The 23,052-nt window shown below is 22.3% G+C and overlaps 2 protein-coding genes across 2 annotated transcripts; both read left to right on the top strand.

The window, feature by feature from the left end:
• Positions 1–184: 184 nt before the first annotated feature.
• INS49_011670 (uncharacterized protein) lies at positions 185–2,010 on the top strand (the record flags this gene model as incomplete). The annotated part of the gene is made up of 5 exons (XM_043172381.1): positions 185–419; positions 482–963; positions 1,126–1,154; positions 1,388–1,571; positions 1,630–2,010. The coding sequence occupies 5 exons, from the start codon at positions 185–187 to the stop codon at positions 2,008–2,010; spliced, it is 1,311 nt and encodes a 436-aa protein (XP_043024126.1).
• Positions 2,011–2,880: 870 nt separating this feature from the next.
• Positions 2,881–4,683, top strand: INS49_011669 (uncharacterized protein; the record flags this gene model as incomplete). The annotated part of the gene is made up of 3 exons (XM_043172380.1): positions 2,881–3,046; positions 3,091–3,549; positions 3,620–4,683. 3 exons carry the CDS (start codon positions 2,881–2,883, stop codon positions 4,681–4,683), a joined length of 1,689 nt encoding a protein of 562 aa, XP_043024125.1.
• Positions 4,684–23,052: the final 18,369 nt, after the last annotated feature.

Genomic DNA, 23,052 nt, shown 5'->3' with positions numbered 1-23,052 from the left:
ATCCTCGGCAACTTTTGTGACGTCGGTGGCCCACGATCTTGATCTCGACCTTGGTCCTGCACTCACCTGTGCGCTCTCCTGGAAACGCTGACGACACCCGTCCAGGCTCGTCCAGCACGATATTTGCACTCGTCGCCGTCGCCCTCTGAGTGTTCCCTAGTTTCGCCACAATCACAGAGCAAAGATGGTCCGCAATCTCGTCATCCTCGGGGGCAACTCCCACCCGGAGCTCGTCAACAATATCTGCAACTTCCTCGGTGTCCCTCACTGCGACCGCACCCTTTCCAAGTTCGAGGTTGGGGAGAGCAGATGCGAGATCAAGGAGACTGTCCGTGGCAAGGACGTCTACATCATCCAGACAGCCGGCACCCAGGATCCTGCCGACAAGGTCAACGACCACTTCATAGAAACCTGCATCAGTCAGACCCACTTCCCTCAAACTTGCTCCCACTCTGGCCGGTGTACTGACGACGCTCCATAGTGGTCTCTGCCTGCAAGACTGGCTCTGCCAAGAGGGTCACTGCCGTGCTGCCACTCTTCCCCTACTCGCGACAACCTGACCTGCCCTACAACAAGTCCGGCGCGCCCCTTAACAAGGCACCCAGCGACACCTCGGGCAGGTACACCTTCGAGAGCGTTCCTGCCACTCCGGGCCCCGGCTTGCCCAGGAGCGACACCCTCAGCAGCGGCATCGACATCACCAAGATGATGGCCAAGGCGGCTCTCGTCAATGGCAACGGTAACGGTCGGACCAACGGCGACGCCTCACAGTTTGGTGCGGATGCTGCCAAGGGGCGGAACCACGCCGAGTCTGTCTCCTCGGTGACGGGCAACTACACGACCCACGACTACGAGAACCCCCAGATGATCAATGCCTTCCAGGCGAAGCCGGGCTACAAGCAATGGGTCGCTCAGGCCGGGACACTAGTGGCGGATCTGTTGACTTGTGCGGGCGCGGATCATGTATGTGCCTCCTGACAAGAGCTGATACACCTTGCGCGACCCAAGAACCAGACGAGTGTTGGTTTTTAACAGCCCACCTCCCGGGCTCCCATGGAAAAGCCTTTTCACTCTTTTCTTCTTCTCCTGGGGTTAGTATCCAACACTAACTTCTGTTTACCCCAGATCATCACGATGGATTTGCATGATCCTCAGTTAGTATACCCCCTCACTCACTCACTCTCACACACATTCCTTTCCGTTCCGTTCCGCTGCGTTGCGTTGCGTTGCGCTGCGCTGTGACTCGACCCGGGTGCCAGACGAGTGTCTCGTGCCTTGAATTCCGCCAGTGCGGGCCGCTATGAGGGTTTATGCCAGAAACGGCCATGGCCTGCTAGCTCTTCCGATCTCGGCGGGCGGGCGGTGCTGACGCTGAAATCGTCCAAAGGTACCAAGGATTCTTTGACATTCCCGTGGATAATCTCTACGGCAAGCCGTTGCTGCAACGGTATATTGAACGAAACATCCCCGGTTACCGAGACGCAGTCATCGTCAGCCCGGATGCTGGAGGCGCAAAGCGTGCGACCGCCATAGCTGATCGCCTGGGCCTGAGCTTCGCCCTGATTCACAAGGTAGGCCCTTCGAATGTATGCATGTCCATCCTTGGCTGATACTGACAAGTCGTTGCAGGAGCGTCGCCCAACCAGGATCTCGGACCGTCAGAATGCCACCATGATGCTCGTCGGTGATGTAACAAACCGGCCCTGTATTTTGGTCGACGATTTGGCCGACACGGCAAACACCATCACGAGGGCTGCGAAGCTTCTCAAGAAGGACGGTGCCACCACCGTCTACGCGCTCGTCACGCATGGCATTCTCAGTGGTGATGCTATCGAGCGCATCAATGCATCATCCATCGACAAGATCATTGTCACCAACTCCGTCCCGCAGCATGGTCACAAGGCCGCTTGCCCCAAGCTTGAGGTGCTAGACGTCTCCCATGTCTTCGCTGAGGCCATCCGTCGAGTGCACCACGGTGAATCCATCAGCGCACTTTTCCCACACGATTGAGCAAGGCGAAGCACATTTGAGGCGTATCCCTCGACGAGGGCTTCGGGACGCAAGTGTCAATCGTATCATGATCATCTTTGGCGTTCAGGAGGGGTGGCATGCCTGCGGCATGGGTAAGGAAACAACTGCACCTTGATGTCCGGAGTTGGCAGGTTAGATCTGATTCACCAATTCTCCGACGCGGAGAACAAAAAAAGAGCAAAAGCGAAAACCCAAAACAAGCACTTGCGCGGCGTTAGCGATCATGTATGGAGCGCGGTGGCTTACTTAGCCAATTTGACCCGACCAGAGGCCGAACAATGCTCCTCGGCGTGCGTGCGCTCATTTCGGCGAGAGCGCCCGGAACGGTAGCCAGTCTAGTAGGATGCATGACCCTTGAATTGGTTGCTACACACATTATAAGCAGACTAACAGCGGAGAGATCGGCCATCCCCATCGCGGATTCCAGACGACTGGGGAAAACGCGCGTCCTGCAACTACGTACACGTCGTATGTACAAGTTGACCACTCGTGGCGGACAGCTTGCGCGCACTTGATAGCCTATTATTTGACTCGCAATTTTCCTGCCCAGCAACACAACCATATGTGTATCAAGTAAAATGTAGTGGACCCTTGACTCGAGTGGGACCGTCCGCCCTATTGGGCATGACGATAGCTTCGCGTCGCGGCCAGCCCCTTGATTGGGATCTACGGGACCCTCCCGATGTTTACCCGCTGCCCCGTCTGTCCACCGGGATCGCGGATCACACATTTTCCCCGAAAACTTTCATGTTTTAATATGAATTTTTTTCCGTTGACATCTGGCTATAGTGTCCCGCTTCCCGTTCCTCTGCCTTGCCTTTGCGAGGAGTCTCGTAGAAGACATTCAAGATGAAGGGATTACTATTGCACTGCGGGCTTCAACTGTTGGTGAATAGTATCCTTGCGGCCGCAGGACCTACGGCCGTGGATGCAGCAAATAATGTCACTTATAGGGGTCTCGACCGCAATGGAATTGAGGCATTCTTGAACATCCCCTATGGACAGGACACAGGTGGTGAGCATCGATTCAAGCCCCCGAGGCCGTACACCCCCCACCAGGCAGCGAGATCATCGCACAGTCATTTGGGCCCTCCTGCCCCCAGCCGCTTGGTGATGAGCTGGGCGTGCCGCTTGTTCTCGGCAACGTTACGGACACCTCGGAAGACTGCCTCAATCTGAATATAGCGAGACCGAAAGGGACTCTTTCCGGGGACAACCTACCTGTCATGGTCTGGATCCACGGCGGGAGCTTCTGGTCGGGCCAGAACAGCGAGATCACGGTGGCGCCCGACGGCTTAATCCTGGAGTCTGTCGAGAATGAACTGCCCATCGTCCACGTGGCTTTGAACTACCGCCTAGGTGTCTTCGGCTTCGCACGGTCTGCGGCGCTCGAGTCTGAGGGCTCAGAGAATGCTGGACTGAGGGACCAGAGACTTGCGATCGAGTGGGTGCGAGACAACATAGAGCACTTCGGGGGCGACCCCGACAAGATCACCATCGCTGGGCAGTCAACCGGAGGTACGTCGGGCACAGACACAGAGGATATCGAATACCGAAGGCGACCAAAGCGCTGACCAAATGTTATCAGGATTGGCTGTGGGAATGCAGCTTATGGCATACGGAGGCAGCAGGCCAATAGCTTTCCAACAGGCGATCTGCGAAAGCCAGACTCTCGAGCCTGGCATCACCGGGAACTTCACGACCGACGCCATGCAGCTCCTTGTGGACCACCTGGACTGCAACACCACAAGCCTCGACTCCGAACAGACTGTGACTTGCCTGAGGGGCTTCGACAAAGACACCCTCATGGACGCCTCCTTAGCCACATACATCGGCGACACAGCCCACAACATTGGCGACATTTGGCTCCCAGCCGTCGACGGCGACTTCCTACCCGCCGCCCCGTCCGAGCTCATAAGAGAGGGCAGATTCGCCAACGTGACGACCATGATAGGCTGGACAGAGGACGACGTCTCATACCTCACCGAGCCAAGCATCGAGACGGCCAACGACACGCGGGACTTCTTCCTCTCCTACGCGCCCGGCTTGACGCCCACCAACGTGGACACGCTGCTCTCGCTGTACCCGGTGTCCGACTTCCAGGCCAACGCCGCGGCGGACCTCTCGGCCGAGTTCTACCGCGCCGCCAGGATCTTCCGCGACATCCTCATGACATGCCCACCGCTGTGGTATGGCGCACACATAGCCACCGGTGGCAGCCAAGTCTACCACTACGCCTGGAACCAGTCGCTCCTGGATCCGATCCTGGGTTACGTGGGCTACCCGGGAATGGGTATCGTGCACACCTCCGAGCTAGGCTTCGTCTTCGGAAACCTGTCGCACTATGACGTGCATGGCTACCCATTTTCACCAGGCGAGTCTGACCACGCCCTGCTCCGACGGGGCTCAAGGTCGTGGTCCTCCTTCGTGAGCACGGGAAGGCCCAGCGTGGAGGGTCGCGAGACGTTTCAGGGTTTCGGCTCCGCGTTCGAGGAGCCCGGCCAGGCGTACATCTTTGTAGCCGGCGGGCCGGACGAGGGCCTCTCAGCTGTTGATGGGCCCGGGGCGTCGGCGGCGCTGGCGGGCCAGAGGTTGAGGGAGCGGTGCGAGTTTATTACCTCATCGGAAATGATTGAGCAGTTGAGGTTTTAGGCCTCTATATGATATGTATCATCTAGTGAGCAGGTAGACTTATTTCGTAATGCCACCCTCTAAAAAGAACTCTGGTCTCTCTCAAGTGTTTCCCACTTCTACGTGACTCAAGTGCCCGGCATCCCTGCCGAGCGCGGGAAATCCTCATTGCATTATTAGCTCCTCGCCGCTCGTGGCTTGGGTCCAGCCTGCGGAAAGACACAAACCACTTTAGAGTTCCCATTTTTCTCGAGCTTGACCATGGTTGGGGTGCCTGTGTGAAGAATCTTGTGAGGGGCGTATTTGTATCGGGACCACTTTTCAGGTGGAGGGGCTCCGTTGTCTCTTCTTGTTCCATCCCTAACCTGGAGCAGGTTCTGTTTGGAAACTTAACGAGGTCGGCTCATGTCAACAGTTAGTCTTCGCCAAACATGAACTGCGTTCTCCTTCAATTATCCCGTCTAGAGCATGCCTATAGGCGGAAAATCTGGCAGCCCTTACGGAGGATTAAGATGTCTTCAGGCTAGAAGCCTCTGTTTATTGTTGTATCGCCTTCTTCCGTAGCTTGACTTAGGATTTCTTATTGACATCTGCTTCTGGCACATGCCCAAATGGCAATATCTCTAGCAGTCTGGAGAGCACAGATTGTTGTTACTCAATCTCACATCAGAGGTTCTTTGCTTGAGAGTTCAGCTGTAGCTCTTGAGTAACATCAACTTGATATTTCTGTTGACCCCAGGTATTTGATTTATAGCCTGGTAATGAAAGAAGCAATACGTCCAGATGGCAAAGACGAGAGCATCCATCAGAAGCAACCCACATTGATGGATTGAGTGTGAAGAATCTGTACCTAGCAACTTATGACTACATTTACATGTTTGCACCACCAGTTCTAAGCACATGGAAAGTAATTAGACATGTGTGTGACAGACAACTACACCAAGTCTCTAAAATATTAGATGAACCGTCTCTACGAGAAGTCTTTTATGATTGTGAAGCTGTAGTAGGCCCAGCCCCTATCATGGGTATCTGTTCCCCTTGAATACAGATCAAACAAAGCCTGATCGTATACACTTATTTGAATTGGAGACAGCCTGAGCATACAAGTAGGCAACTCTTCAGTATATATTGTAGCGATTGTAAGTTTATACCTGAAAAGCACATGGAGTAGAACAAGAAAGATACACCGAGAAGTAGAACTTACATTTAAATATGCCGAGAACTTCCTCAAGATATTGACATCAGTTTACATCAAGATTCTCTGCTGGCTTTCTGCCTAGTGAGCATGGTGTTGGCAAGTACAACCCTTGCCTTTGCACAGCTACTTTAGTTATCCCCTATAGGGTACATAGCCTCTTAAAACTTAAATAAAATAATATTAATTAATAATTGCTTCTTTATATAATTATTATATATATAAGAAACCTATTAATATTAATTAATAATTATAAGTATTATAAATTAATAAGGTAAAAAAGGCAACCTTATAAGGATTTCTTTAATTTAAGAATTATATTTTCTTTATTAATAAGTATTATATAATAATGATTGCTTTATTAAGCCTCTTTATATTATTAAACTCCTTAAGTAAATATTATAAAGATTAAATAAATTAATTAATATTCTTTATAATATTTATATATATATTTATTATTATTTAAAAGATATACATTTATTATATATAAACTTTATTAAAAATAAATTTATCTTTAACTCCTTTTTAAAATTTAAAAAACATAATAAAATTCCGTGTTATTAATAAATAAAGCTTATAATTATTATAATTATTAAAGCTAATATAAAAGGATTTAATAATAAAAGAAAACCCTTAATTTTTAAGGCTTAAGGGAATTAATAATTTCTTTTGCTTTATAATTATAACTTTTAAATTATTATTATTAACTTACTTTATTAAATATTAATTACTTTAATATTATTTCTTTATTTTTTTAATATCATTCCTTATAATATTTATTATAAAAACTTATAAATATAATTAATAATATTAAAAAATTATTAACTTTTATTAAAAAATATATAATTAATAAAATGCTTATTTAAATTATAATTAACTTAATATATTATAAATATATTAACTTATAATTATAATTTATAGCTCTTATATAAAAACTATTAATAAAATACTTAATTACTTACTTAATAAATACTTTAATAAGCTATATATAATAAAATCTTTATAATAATAACCTTTTTATTATTTATTATAAGAATTATATAATATAAATATAAGTAATATTTAAAGCATTATTAAATTTTTATTAATAATATTTAAAGGTTTTCCTTTAAATATAAGGTATTTATATAAAATATAATAATTAACTTATAGCATTATAATTAATTATTATAGCTTAAGCTAAGAAAAAATTAAAATAAATTAATAATAAGCTTTATAATATTTTATTAACCTTAAAATTAAATATAAATAAATATTATATATAACTTTAAAAATAATAATTATAAGTAATATAAGCATAATCTTTAATATAATTTTTATTATAATAATTATAAGTATAACTTTTATAAATATTATAAATAAACTTTAAATAATAATAATTATTAAAAGAATAATTTTTAAAAAAAGTTTTATTACCTTTATTAACTTTAAGCTTATAATTATAAAACTTAAACTTAATAATATAATTTATTAAGAATTAATATAATTAATAAAGCTTATTACTATTAATAAAAGAATAAAAATAAAGTTTATATTAAAGATATATATTATATTTAATATAACTTTAAGCTACCTTAAAAATGCTTTTATTAAATAAAAAGTATAAATTATATAAAATCCTTTTCTTATAATATATTATTAATAAATACTTAAATTTAATAAAATTAATATAATTTATAAAAACCTTTAATAATTTTTATAAATATATTAAAAATTTATATACTTTATTAAATAATAAAATAAAAATATATTTTAATATTTATTATTATATTAAAATTTAATTAAGTTAATTTTATATAATATTTTTTTAAATACTTAAAGATTAAATTAAGTTTTATTATCTTTATTTTATAAATTAAATTAATATATTTATAATAATATATCTTAAAATTAAAATATATTTTAATATAAACCTTAATTATTAATAATATTATATAAATTAAATAATAATAATATTTATAAAAATAAAAATATAAAACTTAAATAAAGATTTATATAAAGTTTTATATTTAATATTTAATAAGCTATAAATTTATTAATAAGCATTAAATTAAGATTATATTAAAAAAATAACTTAAAAATAATAATAATTAAAGCTTATAAAGAAATTTTTAAGTTAACTTAGCTATATAAAAAGTTATTTTTAAACTTAAGATTTATAATAAAAATATAACTTAATTATATAATTATAATTTATATTATAAATAAAGTTTTAAATTAATATTTTATTAATTATAAATATAATAATTAAAAGTTAAGAAAAAAATAATAATTATAATTTTAAAAGTTTTAAAGAAATTAAAAATTTAATTAATTAAACTTAAGTTATTTAAGTTTTAAGTAATTAAAATCTTATAATATTAATTATAAAGCTTAAAGTAATAATGCTTATATATAAAAAAATATCTTTAAAAGAAAAAATATTATATTTATAAAAAAAGAATATTAATTAATTAAATATTTAATTAATAAATAATAATTAATAAAAAAAGTTATTTAATATAATATAAATATAAAAATTATAATAATAACTTTATAATTATTTTAAATAAATTTAAAAAATATAAAATAAATAATAAAGATAAATTTTATAAATATAAATATAAATTTCTTAATTAATAAAGCTTTTATATATTAAATTATTTTAAAAAATAAATATAATTAAAATTATTTTTAAAGAATTTTATTAAATATAAAAGCTTTATTAATATTTATAGCTAAATATAAGTAATTTCTTATATTATAAAAAAAAATTAAAGTATTAAATTAATATAATTATTATAAGAAAAATTAAAGTTAAATTTAATAATAAAATAATTATTAATATTCTTAATATAATAAAGATTTATACTTTAATAAGTTATATTAATTTTTATATTATTTAAATATAAACTTTATTTATACTTTATTTAATAAATATAAATAAACTTTAAATATATATATAATAATATTATAAATAAAATAATTTCTTTTAATAATATAATTATTATATTAATATTTAAAAAAATAAAGTTATTTATAATTTTTCTTAAATTAAATTATTAATGTTATATATTTTTTTAAAAAATAAAAATAAAAAAACTTTATTATTACTTTAAATACTTATTAATAAATTAATTATATTAAATATTTAAAAAAGTTAATAATTTAAATATTAATAAATAAATAATAATAAAAATTAAAAAAAATATATTATTATTATTAAATAAATAAACTTATATTTAAATATTTTAAGTTTATATTATATAATAATTATAAGTTTAATTAAAAATCTTAATTAATATAATATATTTAAGTAAATATTTAATTTATTATATTATAAATTAAATTATTATTTTTTAAAAAATAAAATTTTTAAAGTTTATATTTATAGAAATTATATAATAAATATTATAAATGCTTTAAATTAATATATATTAAGAATTATTAAATATAATATAAAAATAAACTTTATATTTTTAAAATTTTATTTAAAAATATAAATAATAAAAATTAAATATAAATAAATCTTTATAAAAATATATTAATTTATTAAGAAAGTTAAAAAATATTATTAAGCTTTAAAATAAAAATATAAAATCTTATAAATTAAATTATATAATAATATAAATAATAATATTATTTTATAAAAAATTATAAAAGCTATTAATAATATTATTAAATTAAATAAATTAATTTTTATATTTTTAGTTTTTTAGTTTTTAATACTTATTTAAAAATATTATAAGGTAATATTATTATTATTAATATAAAAATATTATAAAAAATATAATTAAATAATAAATATAAAATATATTAAATATTAAAGTTAAACTTATTTTTAATATAAAATATTTATTATAATGCAAGATTTATTATAAAAAAAGAAATAAAAGGGTTTATATAAAATTATTATTATAAATAATTATAATATAACCTTAAATATATTAAATAAAGTTATAATATTTAAATTAATAATTATTTAATTATATTATTAAAATAATAATAAAGATATATAATTTTTATAAATAAAAAATCTAGCTATAAAACCTTAAATATAATTTATAATATAATTATTATTATTAAAAATAAAGAATTATATTATTATATCATATATTTTAAAGAAAGAAATTAAAAATTATAATTTAATAATTAAATTAAGATAAAATAAGGTTATTATAATATTAAGCTTATTATTTATAAAATTTAATAAAATATAAATTAATAACTTTATTATTAAAAATATTTTTTAAATTAAGAAACAATTAATAAAATAATATAATAAATATTATTACTTTAAGTTTTATATAATATAAAAGGTAAAAAGTAAAATTATAAAATTATATAAGAAATCTTAATTTATTATTTAAGGTTATAATAATGATAAAAAGGAATTAATTTTAATATAAAGCTTAATTATTTAAAGAATAAGCTAATAAATAATTTTTATATTTATCTTTTTATTAATTTTTAAAAAAAATGTAATTTCTTTATTTTAAAATATTATTTAAGCTTACCCTTAAATATAGTTAAAATTATATAAGATAATTCTTATAAAATTATTAAAGAAATTAAAAAATAAATACCTTTTAAATATAATTATTTATATTATTAAACTTTTATATAATATTATATAATTTAATATTTATTAATTTAATATATATTAAAAATATTATTAATAAAAACTTAAAATAAATTACTTTATATATAATTCTTACTTAATAATTATAAAGCTTATATAACTTTTTAAAATAATAAATATATAAATAAATAATATATTAATTTTATTTATATTAAAATTTTAAAATAAAAAAGAAATTAAAATAAAGATTATATAATTATAAAGAAAATTAAAATAAAAGTTAATGCTTAAAAGCTTAATAAATTATAATAAAGCTTATATAATTATAAATATTATTAGCTTAATTACTATTTATTAAAAAGAATAAATTAATAAACTTATTTTTATTAATATAATAATTAAAAATACTTTTTAATAATACTTTAAATAAAAAGCTTATAAAGTATATATAGCTTTAATTTATTAATTAAAAGCTTTATATAATCTTTTAATAATTATTTAAATATAAACCTTAAAAGCAAGAAATTATAAAAGCTTAAATATATAATTATTATAATAAATAAATAATATTATATAAAGAATTAAGTATATATTTTTAAATTTTAAAATAATTAAAACTTAATATTATAATTTAAATATATTATTATTTTATTATATAAGATTTATATAAAAATTAAAGGATTTATAATAATAAGTAATATTCTTTATTAATTATTAATAAAGTATAAATATATTACTTAAAATATATTAATAAGTAAAATTTATAATATAATAAATAAAGTAAATATTAAAGTTTTTTTAATTATAATAATAATAATTATAAAATAATTATTATTATTAAATATATTTTTAATTATTTATATAAATACTTTATAAAGTTAAAAATAATAAAGAAAAAATGCTTTATAATTAATATTATATTATTATAAAAAAATTATATAAAATAAAAAAAATTTTAAAAAATAAAATAAATAAATTAATTAATTAAAAAACTTAAAACAACTTTTTTTTATTAAAAAAAATAACTTATTATTAATATCTTTTTTTAATCTTATTATTATTAATTATAAAATTTTATATCTTTTAAATTTAAACCTTTAATACTAACTTATTAACCTTTTATACTTTAATTTAAACCTTTTTAATATTTTATATATATAAAAATATTATTATTATTATTATTATTATTATTATTATTATTATTATTATTATTATTATTATTATTATTATTATTATTATTATTATTATTATTATTATTATTATTTATTATTATTATTATTATTATTATTATTATTATTATTATTATTATTATTATTATTATTATTATTATTATTATTATTATTATATTATTATTATTATTATTATTATTATTATTATTATTATTATTATTATTATTATTATTATTATTTTTAATTATAAAATAAATTAATAATTATTATAAAGTTATTTAATAAATATTATATTTATTATTTTTATTAAAAATATATTTTTTATAAATATTATTATAATTATTATTAATATAATTAATATTAAAAATAATTTTATTATAATTTTTAAATAAAATTAAATTTATTTATAAATATTATAATTATTATTAAAGTTATAAATAAAGTTAAAATTATTTTAAATAATAAAAATAAGGATAATTATTGGTTGGGTTAATGTATGTTGGTTGATAGTAAACTGGTTATATTTAAATTAGCTATATAAAAGGAAGGAGGGTTGCAACCATAAGCTGCAAAACCTCCCTCTAGCTATAAACTATTTAAGGGTGGTTACGTGCTGCCGCATATAATTCTTGCTTATCAGTGCTTTAGTGCTAATTACCTATAATGCCTATTGCCTATAATACCTATTATGCCCAATGCTACTATCCCCCTATAATATGTTTATAACTATACTGGCAATTTTTAATTAAGTAATTAATATATATCTTTAAAAAATACATAAGAAAAAGAAGTTAAATTAAACTTAAAATTATTAAGTTTAAATTTATTAATTAATTAATTTAATTAAAAGTATACGCTTATTTAATTATATTAAGTACTTATAAAAGGCAAGTATATAAAAGGGCTTAAGTTATTATTAAGGAGTTAAAAGTTAGTTATTTTATTAAAATATATAATTAATAAATAAAGATTATTTTAATAATTATATATAATAAATTATCTTAATTATATTAATTAATAAAGCATAAATTATTATTTTTATTATATAAATGTTTTATTTATAATGCATTTTATAAATTTATATTTTTATTGCTTATAACGCTTAAGTTAAATAAGAATTAAATTAAATCCCTAAATTAATAACATTATTATTTAATTTTTAGCTTATAATATACCTTAATTTAATTTAGCTTAAGCTTAATTATGCTTAATCTTTATAATTAAATAAAGATTAATTAATTATAAAGGAAGGATAAGTAAAATAAGTTATAAGGGGTTAATAAATAAAGTATTTAAATAAAGGAGAAAAATTAAGTATTAAGAAATTATTTAATATTAATTAAGTTAATAAATAAAAATATATATAAGATTAATATATAAATGTTAAACTGCAAAATTTAATTAAAGATGCCTATTAAATATAAGCTAGCAACTTAAGTATTTATAGAATAATAATAACCCTTATTACTTAAATCCTTAATATATAAGCATTATTATAAAAATCTTAGCTATAAGGTTTGCTCTTAAGAGGAAAGTAATTTTAAATATAAGCTATATTATATTATTCCTTAAGGTAATTTATAATTAATTAATAAAAGAAAGATTTAAACTTTTGCTAATTTTATATATTTTTATTAAATAAAAGCAAAGATTAAGTTATTTTAATAATCTTTTTTTTATAGCTTTATTTATAATTAACTTAACTTATTAATTTTTATTAATTTCCATTTAAATATTTTTCTTAATAATAGGCAATATATTAAGCCTTAATATACCTTTTCTTCTTACTTAAATAAATAATTATCCTTAATTAATATATTCTTATATTTTAATTATAATCTTATTAATATTTATAAGTTATTTAAGAGTTTTATTTAACGTACCTTTTATAAAGGCATTTGCTAAGTTGCAATTACTAGCAATTTATTAAATCTTAAAGATTTTATATTTCTTATATAATTATTAAAGTACCATTAAGTTAATTATAAGGCGTTTTTGTTTAATTATACTAAGCTTAATTAAGTATTTATATAAAAAATATAAATTTATATAAATTATAAAAGGAATGATATTAATGTTAAAATAAGTAATAATTTAATATAAAGTAATTGCTAAAATAATATTTATATTAAATCCATAAATTATATTATAAATCTTAAAAGCTAAAACGCTTTTAATAACTCTTTTATATTTAATAAAGAATTAATAAATAATGTTATTATAAATATTTAATTTTATAAAGCTATTACTTTAAGTTTTATTAATAAAAATAATAATAAAGCTTATTTAAAAGCTAAGATCTTAATTATTAATAAAAGAATTATTAATAAAGATAAATAATTTAGCTATAATTAAGTTAAGTAATATATATTATATATTATATTTAAGATAATTAGCTTGCTATTAAAGCCTTTTATTAAGCCTAGCATAATCTTTTTTATTTAAATTAATAATTTAAGTAGCTATAAATAAATTAAATATAGCTTTTAATTAATAAATGGAAGCTAAGTAAGCATTGCGGGCTTATTGCTTAATATATTATTATTCTTAATTAAGAAAGGTGATTTAAATAAGGGTAATTTTTATACCCTGGCTCTTTTAATGCATATTAATAATACCATCCTTTATAATAATAATCTTTATATTATTAAAGTTAAGTATTATTTTAAAAATAAGTATTATCTTTAATTTATATTAAATATTTACCTTTTTAATTTTTTCTTTCTTTATTATTAAGAATATTAAAGTAATAATAAAGAAAGTATTATTTATTTATATAATTATAATGCTAAAGTTATTTATATTATTATTTAAAATAAGGAAGTATAAATTATAAGCAAAGATAACTATATTTAATTTCTTATAATAATATTTATAATATATTATTTATTAATATATATTAAATTTAATAATGCTATATAAAGATTTAATAATATGCATAATAATGTTAAAAGAATATTTATTATAAATTTTTAATAATAACCTTATAAGTATTATATATTTAAGCTTTAATTTTAATTATAAATAAGCTTAAATAATATCTTAAAGCTTAATATATATCTCTTATTAAAGAAGAAATAATATTAAAGTAATTAAAAGTTATTAGCTTAATTGTTAAATAATAAGGGATTAAGTAAGAATCTCTTTCTTATTATAATTATTATAATTAGCTATTATAAAGCATAACTTTTTATAAGGCTTCTTAATTTTGCTTTTAATCTTGCATATTATTTAAGATTTAAAGAGTTATATATTATTATATTATTAACGAGTGCAAGGAATTACGTGAGAAATGGTATTGCGTTAAATTCCGGCTAGCTATAAAAAGCTAGCTTTTACGCTTATTTTAAACATTTTTTTAAGAAATTAATTCTTTTCTTTTCTTATATATTTAATGCTTTAATTAAGCTTTTCTTATTTTTAAGAATTTTTAAAATATTTATCTTTTCCCTTTCTTTAATTCCCTTTTATTCCTATCTTTTTTCTTTATTGCATTAAAGCTCCTCCTTAAGTTATTCTTAAAAAAGTTTAATAAAACTTATCTTTTATTATTTAAGTAGCTTATTTTTATTAATAATTTAATTTAAATATAATTTTAATTTTATATATCTTTAATTAATAATAAGAAAAATAAAAAGTTAGCTATAAGCTAATTATTTATTAATTTTATTTTTTCTTATTTTTATATTAAATATTATTAAATTATTTTATATATTAACTTAAAGTTTTAATTAAAGCTTATATTTATCTTTAACTTATTATAAAAAAGAGTTAAATATAATTAAACTTATAATAATATTATAAATATTTTAAAATTATTTTTTAATCTTAAAATACCTTTTATGCTTTTAATATTTAAATAAAATATTGCCTTAATTATATATTAATATATTATTAAGCTTTAAATTTATTTTAAATTTCTTATTAAAAATTATACTTAAAATATAATAATAATATAAATTTAAAATTAAAATAATAAATTTAAACTTTATAAATATTACTTAATATTAATTAAAAATGCTTTAAATTCTTAATTAATATTTATTATTATTATTATAACCTTAAGTTTAAAATAAAAAAGATTATAATATGAAATTAAAATACTTATCTTGCTTATTTATAAGTTTAATAAATAGCATTATATTATGCATTTTTATATTAATTAAATTATATAAAAAACTTAAATTTAAAATATAACTTTATTTAAGCTTTAATTAAACTTAAATTTAATTTATTAAGAATTTAATATAATATTAATAAGCAAGGCATTAAATATAAATTTAAAAAGCTTTCTTTATTATAATCTTATAATTCTTATTTCTTAATAAAATATCTTTTTATTAAATTTATTTTATTTATTATATTTATTAATATCTTTATTCTTTAAATTTTAATTTAAATATTTTATAATAATATTAAAAATAAATTTCTTAAAAGTAATTACTTTAATTAAAAACATTATTGCTTTTAAGTTTCTTTATCTTATTATTATTTTAATAAAAACTATTATAATATATATATTATATTCTTAAGCTTAAAGCCCTTTTAAATCTACTTTTACTTTAAAAATACCTTTAAATCTTAAAAACTATTTATTTTCTTTTATTTAAAGCTAAAAAAGAAATCTTAAAAAACCTATTAAAAGAAAAGGGAAATTTAATCCTACTTATTATTAATTAAAGTATTAATCTTGCTTTAATTAAATTCTATAGTTTATTATTAATAATAAATTAAGAATTTAAATTAATATTTTAAAAGTTTTACTTTTTATTAATATAATAATTTTATTATAAATAGCTTTATTTATAATTTATAATTTAAATACTTTAAAGTTTAATAAAATTAATATTATTAAAGTTTTAAATAACTTTAAGATTATTACTTATTAATTCTCTTATTTAAATAATTAAATCTTAAAATTGCTTAAATAATATTATATTATTTTAAACTTAATAAAAGTAATTAAAAGTATTATTATTAAATAATTTATTTAAAAAAATTAAAAAAAAAAGCTTCTTACCTTTTATAAATTTAATAATTAAACTTATTATATAAATTTAACTATAATTATTAAAGATATTATTTATAATAACCCTTATAATAATTTAAAAGCATAAAAAGAAAAAATTATAAAATATAATTAAGAATTTAATAATATAAATAATATCTTTTTTATTATAACTTAACCCTTTTATAAAGCGCTTTTATTATATTTAAAAAAATAATTAATAAAAAAAGAAATTACTTATAAATTAATAAGAAATATTCTTTAATTAAATTTTAAGCATACCTTATTAAAAGTTATTAATTAAGAACTTAAGTATTTTAAGTAAGATAAGTATTTATTTATATAAAATAATTTTAATTAAAATCCATTTAATTTAAAAAGGTTAAATTTTCTTTAAAAAAGCTAAAATAATTTTAATTCTTTAAATTACCTTTAAAATAAAAACCTATAAGCTTAATAATCTTTATTTAAATTTAATTATATTAATATTATTAAAAGATATAATTAAGATTTATAAAATATAAATAAATTTATTAAAAAATTTATAAAATTAAAACTTAACTTAATTAAGTTTAAAGATAAATTTAAATTATTTTAATAAGATATTAAAGCTTTTTCTTATAATAAATAATAAAGCAATTTTAAAATAATTAAGTTAAAAATTATAAATTTTATTTAATAGCCTTTAGCAAAACTTAATTAAAGTAACTTTAATAATAATAAGGCATAAGTTATAATTTTAGTATTTTTCTTTAAAAAAAATAAATTATTTAAAGTTTATTATAATTATATTTTTTAAGATTATAATATATATTAATATAATAAGCTTAAATAACTTTCTTTAAATAGCTTATTAATAGCTCTTAAGTTAAAGGGATTATTAATATTTCTTAGCTTATTTAAAAATACTTAAGCTAGCTTTTTAAAGTATTTAAATCTTATTTATATTTAATTATATTATAATTAAAGTAGCTATAATTTAAAAAGATATATTAATAGCTAATTAAAGTTTTTATTTAAGAAAGAAAGGTTTAATTTACCTTATATAATTAAATATTATAAGCTTATTAAAGTAAATTCTTTATTTAAAGAAAAGGCCTTATTAAAAGCCTTAAAAGTAATTTAAAAGCTTAATAATTAAAAAAAAGTTAGCTTAATTTTAATACTTATAAATCTTATAAATTATATAATTTATATTAAGAAAAAGCTTATAATTATAAGTAATAATAAGCTTTTTTAAATAAATATTATTATAATTAAAAAAAAATATATAGCTAAGAATATTAAAAATTAAAATAAAGTTATAAAAATTATAAAGGCTAATTATGCTTAACCTAAAGACTTTAAAGAAATAAAAAATAATTAATTTTAAATTATTAATAATAAGTTATAATTAAAAGATAAAAAAAAGATAAAGAAAAGGAAAAACTTATTTATTAATTAAGATTAAACTTAAAAAGAAAACGCTAAATTTCTTATAATAAAAGCAAGCTTAGTAAGTATAATAAATTTAAAACTAAAGAAGTATATTTAATAACCCTTATTACTTAAAGAAAAAGCAGCCTAAGTAATTTTAATTATAATTATTAAAATAAGTATTATAAATATTTTAATGCTTAATAATATTAATTTAATTTTAATTAAGTATTTATTAGCAATATAATTTAAGGTGCATACCTTATTAAAGGTACCTTTTAAGCTAATATATTTTAAAAATTACGTTAAAAATTTATTTTTTAAAGTTAATGCAATTACTTTCTTAAGAAATAATATTAAGGCTAATACTTTAATTAATTTATTATAAATTATTTAATATTAAGTTAACTTTATTATTATATTTATTATAAATATAATTAATTAAGAATATTTTAATTTAACTTATTTAATAATTTATATAAAAGCAAATAATTACTCCTTATAACTTACTTTCTTAAATATTAAAGCTAAGATAAATCTTTTATTCTTATTATATTATAAATATAATAAACTTTTATATACTTTGCTTAATAATATAAACTTAATAATATATAATAAAGATTCCTTATCTTTAATTAAAATTATAAAAAAATAAATTTACATTAATTTAAATAAAATTAAAGTTATATTCTTTATTATTAATAATAAAACCCTTAATACCTTATATTATATTCTTTTAAAAATACCCTTTTTCTTAAATATAAACTTAATATTTAAATAATTAAAAAAATATCTTTATGCCTATCTTACTCTTAATAATATTAAGGTAATATATAATTTAGAATAAAAAAACCAAAAGCCCTTTAAAGTAGCTCCTTTTAAGGAAGCTTAAGTTCCTTAAAAATACCTATTAGCTTCCAAAAGCATTTCTTTATTCTTTTTAAGCCTTAATTAAAGCTTAATATTAATTAATATATTAATAACGCTAACCTATTTTAATATTAAAATAAAAAAAGATAAAAAGGTTTTAAGTATTTTTTTAAATAAGGATATAAAAAATTTAATTTCTATATTTATAAAAGACTTTTAAGCTAAAGTTTAAAAAATTTATTAAGCTAAAGGGGAAGATTAATAAATATTAATTTATATTTATAATACTTATTTATAAAAAAGAGCTGTATATATTAAAAAATAAGTTAATAAAACTTCTTTTACTTTAATAGCTATTAAATTAATTAATAAAACTTTTTAACCTTTAATTAAAATTCTTTATAAGTAAGTAAGCATTAAAGTTTATCTTATAAATAACTATTCTTTTAATAATATTATTCTTAAGGGCATAATTAATTAAAAACTTATTTATAAAAAAGAAGTAAAATTAATTATAAATAAGAATTATAAAAGTAAATATAATGCTTAAATTTAGCTTAAGTTCTCTTTAATTAATAAGGAATTAAGATTAATATTTAATTAATTAAATGCTTTTTTATAAAAAAATTATAACTCCTTTTTAAAATAAGAAAAAGAAATATTTACTTATTTATTCTTTAATTAAGAAAAATCTTTAATATAGAATTAATCTTATATTATTTAAATTAATATTAATATAACGCTATTATAATTTATTTAAATAATTCCTTATAAGGCATATTAAGTAAAAATAATTTAGCTTTTAAAAACCTTAAGGAAAATAGCTATTAAAATGCTTAAAAATTAATAAGTTAATAAAGTTATTAAGAAATTCTATGCTACTTATAAAAATTAATAATTTTTTATAAAAAAGAAAAACTTTAATTATTAATTTATTAATAATATCTTAAAAGTTAATAAAGTTATAATTAAAAATACCTTTATCTTATTATTAATAAATAAGTTTATTAAGGAATTTATAATATATAAAATATTATCCCTTTTTAACTTTTTTTTAAAATATAATTAAATTAAGTTAAATAAAAAAAGCTAAGATATTATAACCTTTTTTATTTTAATTAAATTATTTTAATAATATAGCTTATTTATAAAAGTTATAAATTTTATTATTTAATTTATATAATATATAATTTAAATTTTTCATAATTTAATTTTTATAATATATAAATCCTTTTTTAATAATATTATAATTAAGGGTTTGAAAATAAACTATAAGAATAAAAAAATACTTACCTTACTAAGGATTTAAAAATATATAATTAAATATATTAAAAACCTTAATAATATTCTTTATAATTTTAAGTTAGTTAAAAAAGCAATTAATGCTATTAAATTAAAATAATATAAGTAGCAAGTTAATATTATTAGCTATATTTATAAAATACTTAATTAATTTTTACTAAATAAAAAAATTATTAAAATTAATAAATAAAATACTTATAAGAATATAATTAAGCTTAAATCCTTTTTAAGTTTATTAAACTTTTATAAAGTATAAATGCTTTTTTATAAAATTATTACTAAGCCATTATTTAACCTTTTAAAGAAAGATATGCCTTATTAATAAATCTTAAATTATTAAGAAATTATAAATATTTTTAAAGCTATAATTACTTTAAAGCTATACTTAATTAATATTAATTATTTTAATAATAAAATTATTTTTATAATAAATATAAGTTTTAAGAAATAAAGTATATACCTTATATAAATTAAAAATAAATTATAATACTTAATTTAATATAAAAGTAATACTTAAATAAAGGCTAAAAAGCTATATAATATAATAAAATAAAAATATAAAGCTATTTTATATATAATTAAGCGCTTATGCTTTTATATTTATAATGTTTACTTTATCTTAAAAATAAATTTAAATATCTTAATTTAATAATTAAAAAAATTTACTTTAAATATATTAAGCGCTTATATTATAAGATAGCTAGTTATAATTAAAACATATAATTTTACTATTTATTATATTAAAAATTCTAAAAATATTATTATAAATATACTTTTTAAAAAGCCATTAAAGCTATTAAATAAAGCAAATTATAAATTTAAAGAAAATATTAAGAATTAATATAATACTTTTCTTAATTAATTATCTTAACCTTAATTATTTAATTAAGAATTATTATTATTTAATAATTATTTTTAATTAAAAAAATTACTTAAAATTACTTAATATCTTTATTATAAAATTTATCTTAAAAACTTAATATTATAATAGTAATTATTCTTTTGCAAAAAGGCTTATTATTTCTTTATTTATAAAGAAACTCTTTAAAAATAACTCAAAAAGAATTTATTATAATAATATGTTATTAATAACCTTAATTAAAAATAAGAGATTATTAAAAACTACTATGCTTTTCTTAAGCATTATAAAAAGAATGCTACTTATTTTTAAATTTAAGCTATATACTATTAAAAAAAATATATATTAATATTAAAAAAGCTATTATTAGCTATTTTCATTATAATAAATAAAATACTTAAATTTATAATAATAAAATTATTTTAATTATATTAAATTAATTATTTATTAAAATTTATATTAATATTTAATATTTATCTTTTAATTAAGAATATAATAAGCTAATTAAAAAATAATATAACTTAATAAGATAAGTTAAAGCTATACCTTTTAAAATAACTAATTTAAAAAGCATTAAGAAATTCTTTATTTAAAAATTCCTTCTTAAATAAAGGCTTTTAATAAAGATAATAATAAATAAAAAATAAAAAAATATAAGTTAATTTACTTAATATCTCTTAATAATTAAAGTTAAGAAGATTATAATCTTAATATATAACCTTTATATTAATAATATTATTAAATATAAATACTTTATTATTATAATTATTATTAAAAAAATGCTTAATAAAAGGATTAAAGGCTAAATATAAATCTTACCCTATGCTTTCTTTATTAATTAAACTTTACTTAAAAGATTTTATAAAAAGAATTCTTTTTATTTTCTTTATGGCTTTAAATTAATTATTTTAATTAAAACTACTATTCCTATATAATATATTTAAACTTAAACTTTAAATATATCTCCTTAAAATACTTTTAATTCTTAACTTTATTTACTTTTTAATTTCTTATAAAATATAAATATAATAATTAAATTAATCTTTAATTATAAGAGGAAAGCTATATAGCGAAATATATATTATAGTTTTCCTTAATTTATTTCCTTAAAAAAAAACAACTTAATTCTACTTATTAATAAATAAAGGAAAGCTAATTATTCCTTATTTTAAAAACTAACTTATTATTAATTTAATCCTTTTATTATTTATAATATTTATTATAATAATATTTATAAACTTTAAATACTTAATAATATTTACCTTTTAAGCATATTTCCATTAAAATAATTAAAAAGATTTATTAATTATTTTAAAATATAAAAACCTAAACCTTATTTACTTTAAGAAACTAATTTTGCAGCCATTATAAATAATAACCCCTTTTTAAATATTTTAATAAAATTTAGCTTATTTAACTTTATTTTAAATAACCTTAACTTTAATTATTATTAAAATTAATTAAATATATCTTTATTTATTACCTAAATATATTAATTATTTATAAGCTTAAACTTATTAAATTCTTTAAACTTTAATATTTAAAATGCTAAACCCATAATATACTTATATATAAAATAAAGGAACTTAAGAAATAAGCCTTTATAATTTATTAATATTCCTTTATTTTAATTAAATAACCCTTAATATTCTTAATATAACTAGTTTAGCAATACTTTTAAATCTTAGCTTAGGTATTTATTTAAGGGGGGGGGTTATTTTCTCTTATATATATATATATATATATTTATTATAATATAGAATTTCTTTTTATATGCATTTATTTACCTAATTAAATTTAGCCTTAAGTTTAAATATAAAATATTGTATTTTTAAAAAATATATTATAAAATTTATTATATATTTATTTATTATTTTCTTATTAAAATTAAAAACTTTCTTTTTCTTTTTAATAACTTAATTTACTTTTTCCCTTTTTCTTTTTATCTTAATTATTATTTATACTTTGCTAAAAGCTTATTTTTATAATTAGCATAATAAGAATTTTATA

The sequence above is a fragment of the Diaporthe citri genome (genome assembly GCF_014595645.1).
Source record: "Diaporthe citri strain NFHF-8-4 chromosome Unknown scaffold_5, whole genome shotgun sequence".
Taxonomy (NCBI): Eukaryota; Fungi; Ascomycota; class Sordariomycetes; order Diaporthales; family Diaporthaceae; genus Diaporthe; species Diaporthe citri.
This window is presented reverse-complemented; position numbering and strand designations above follow the sequence as displayed.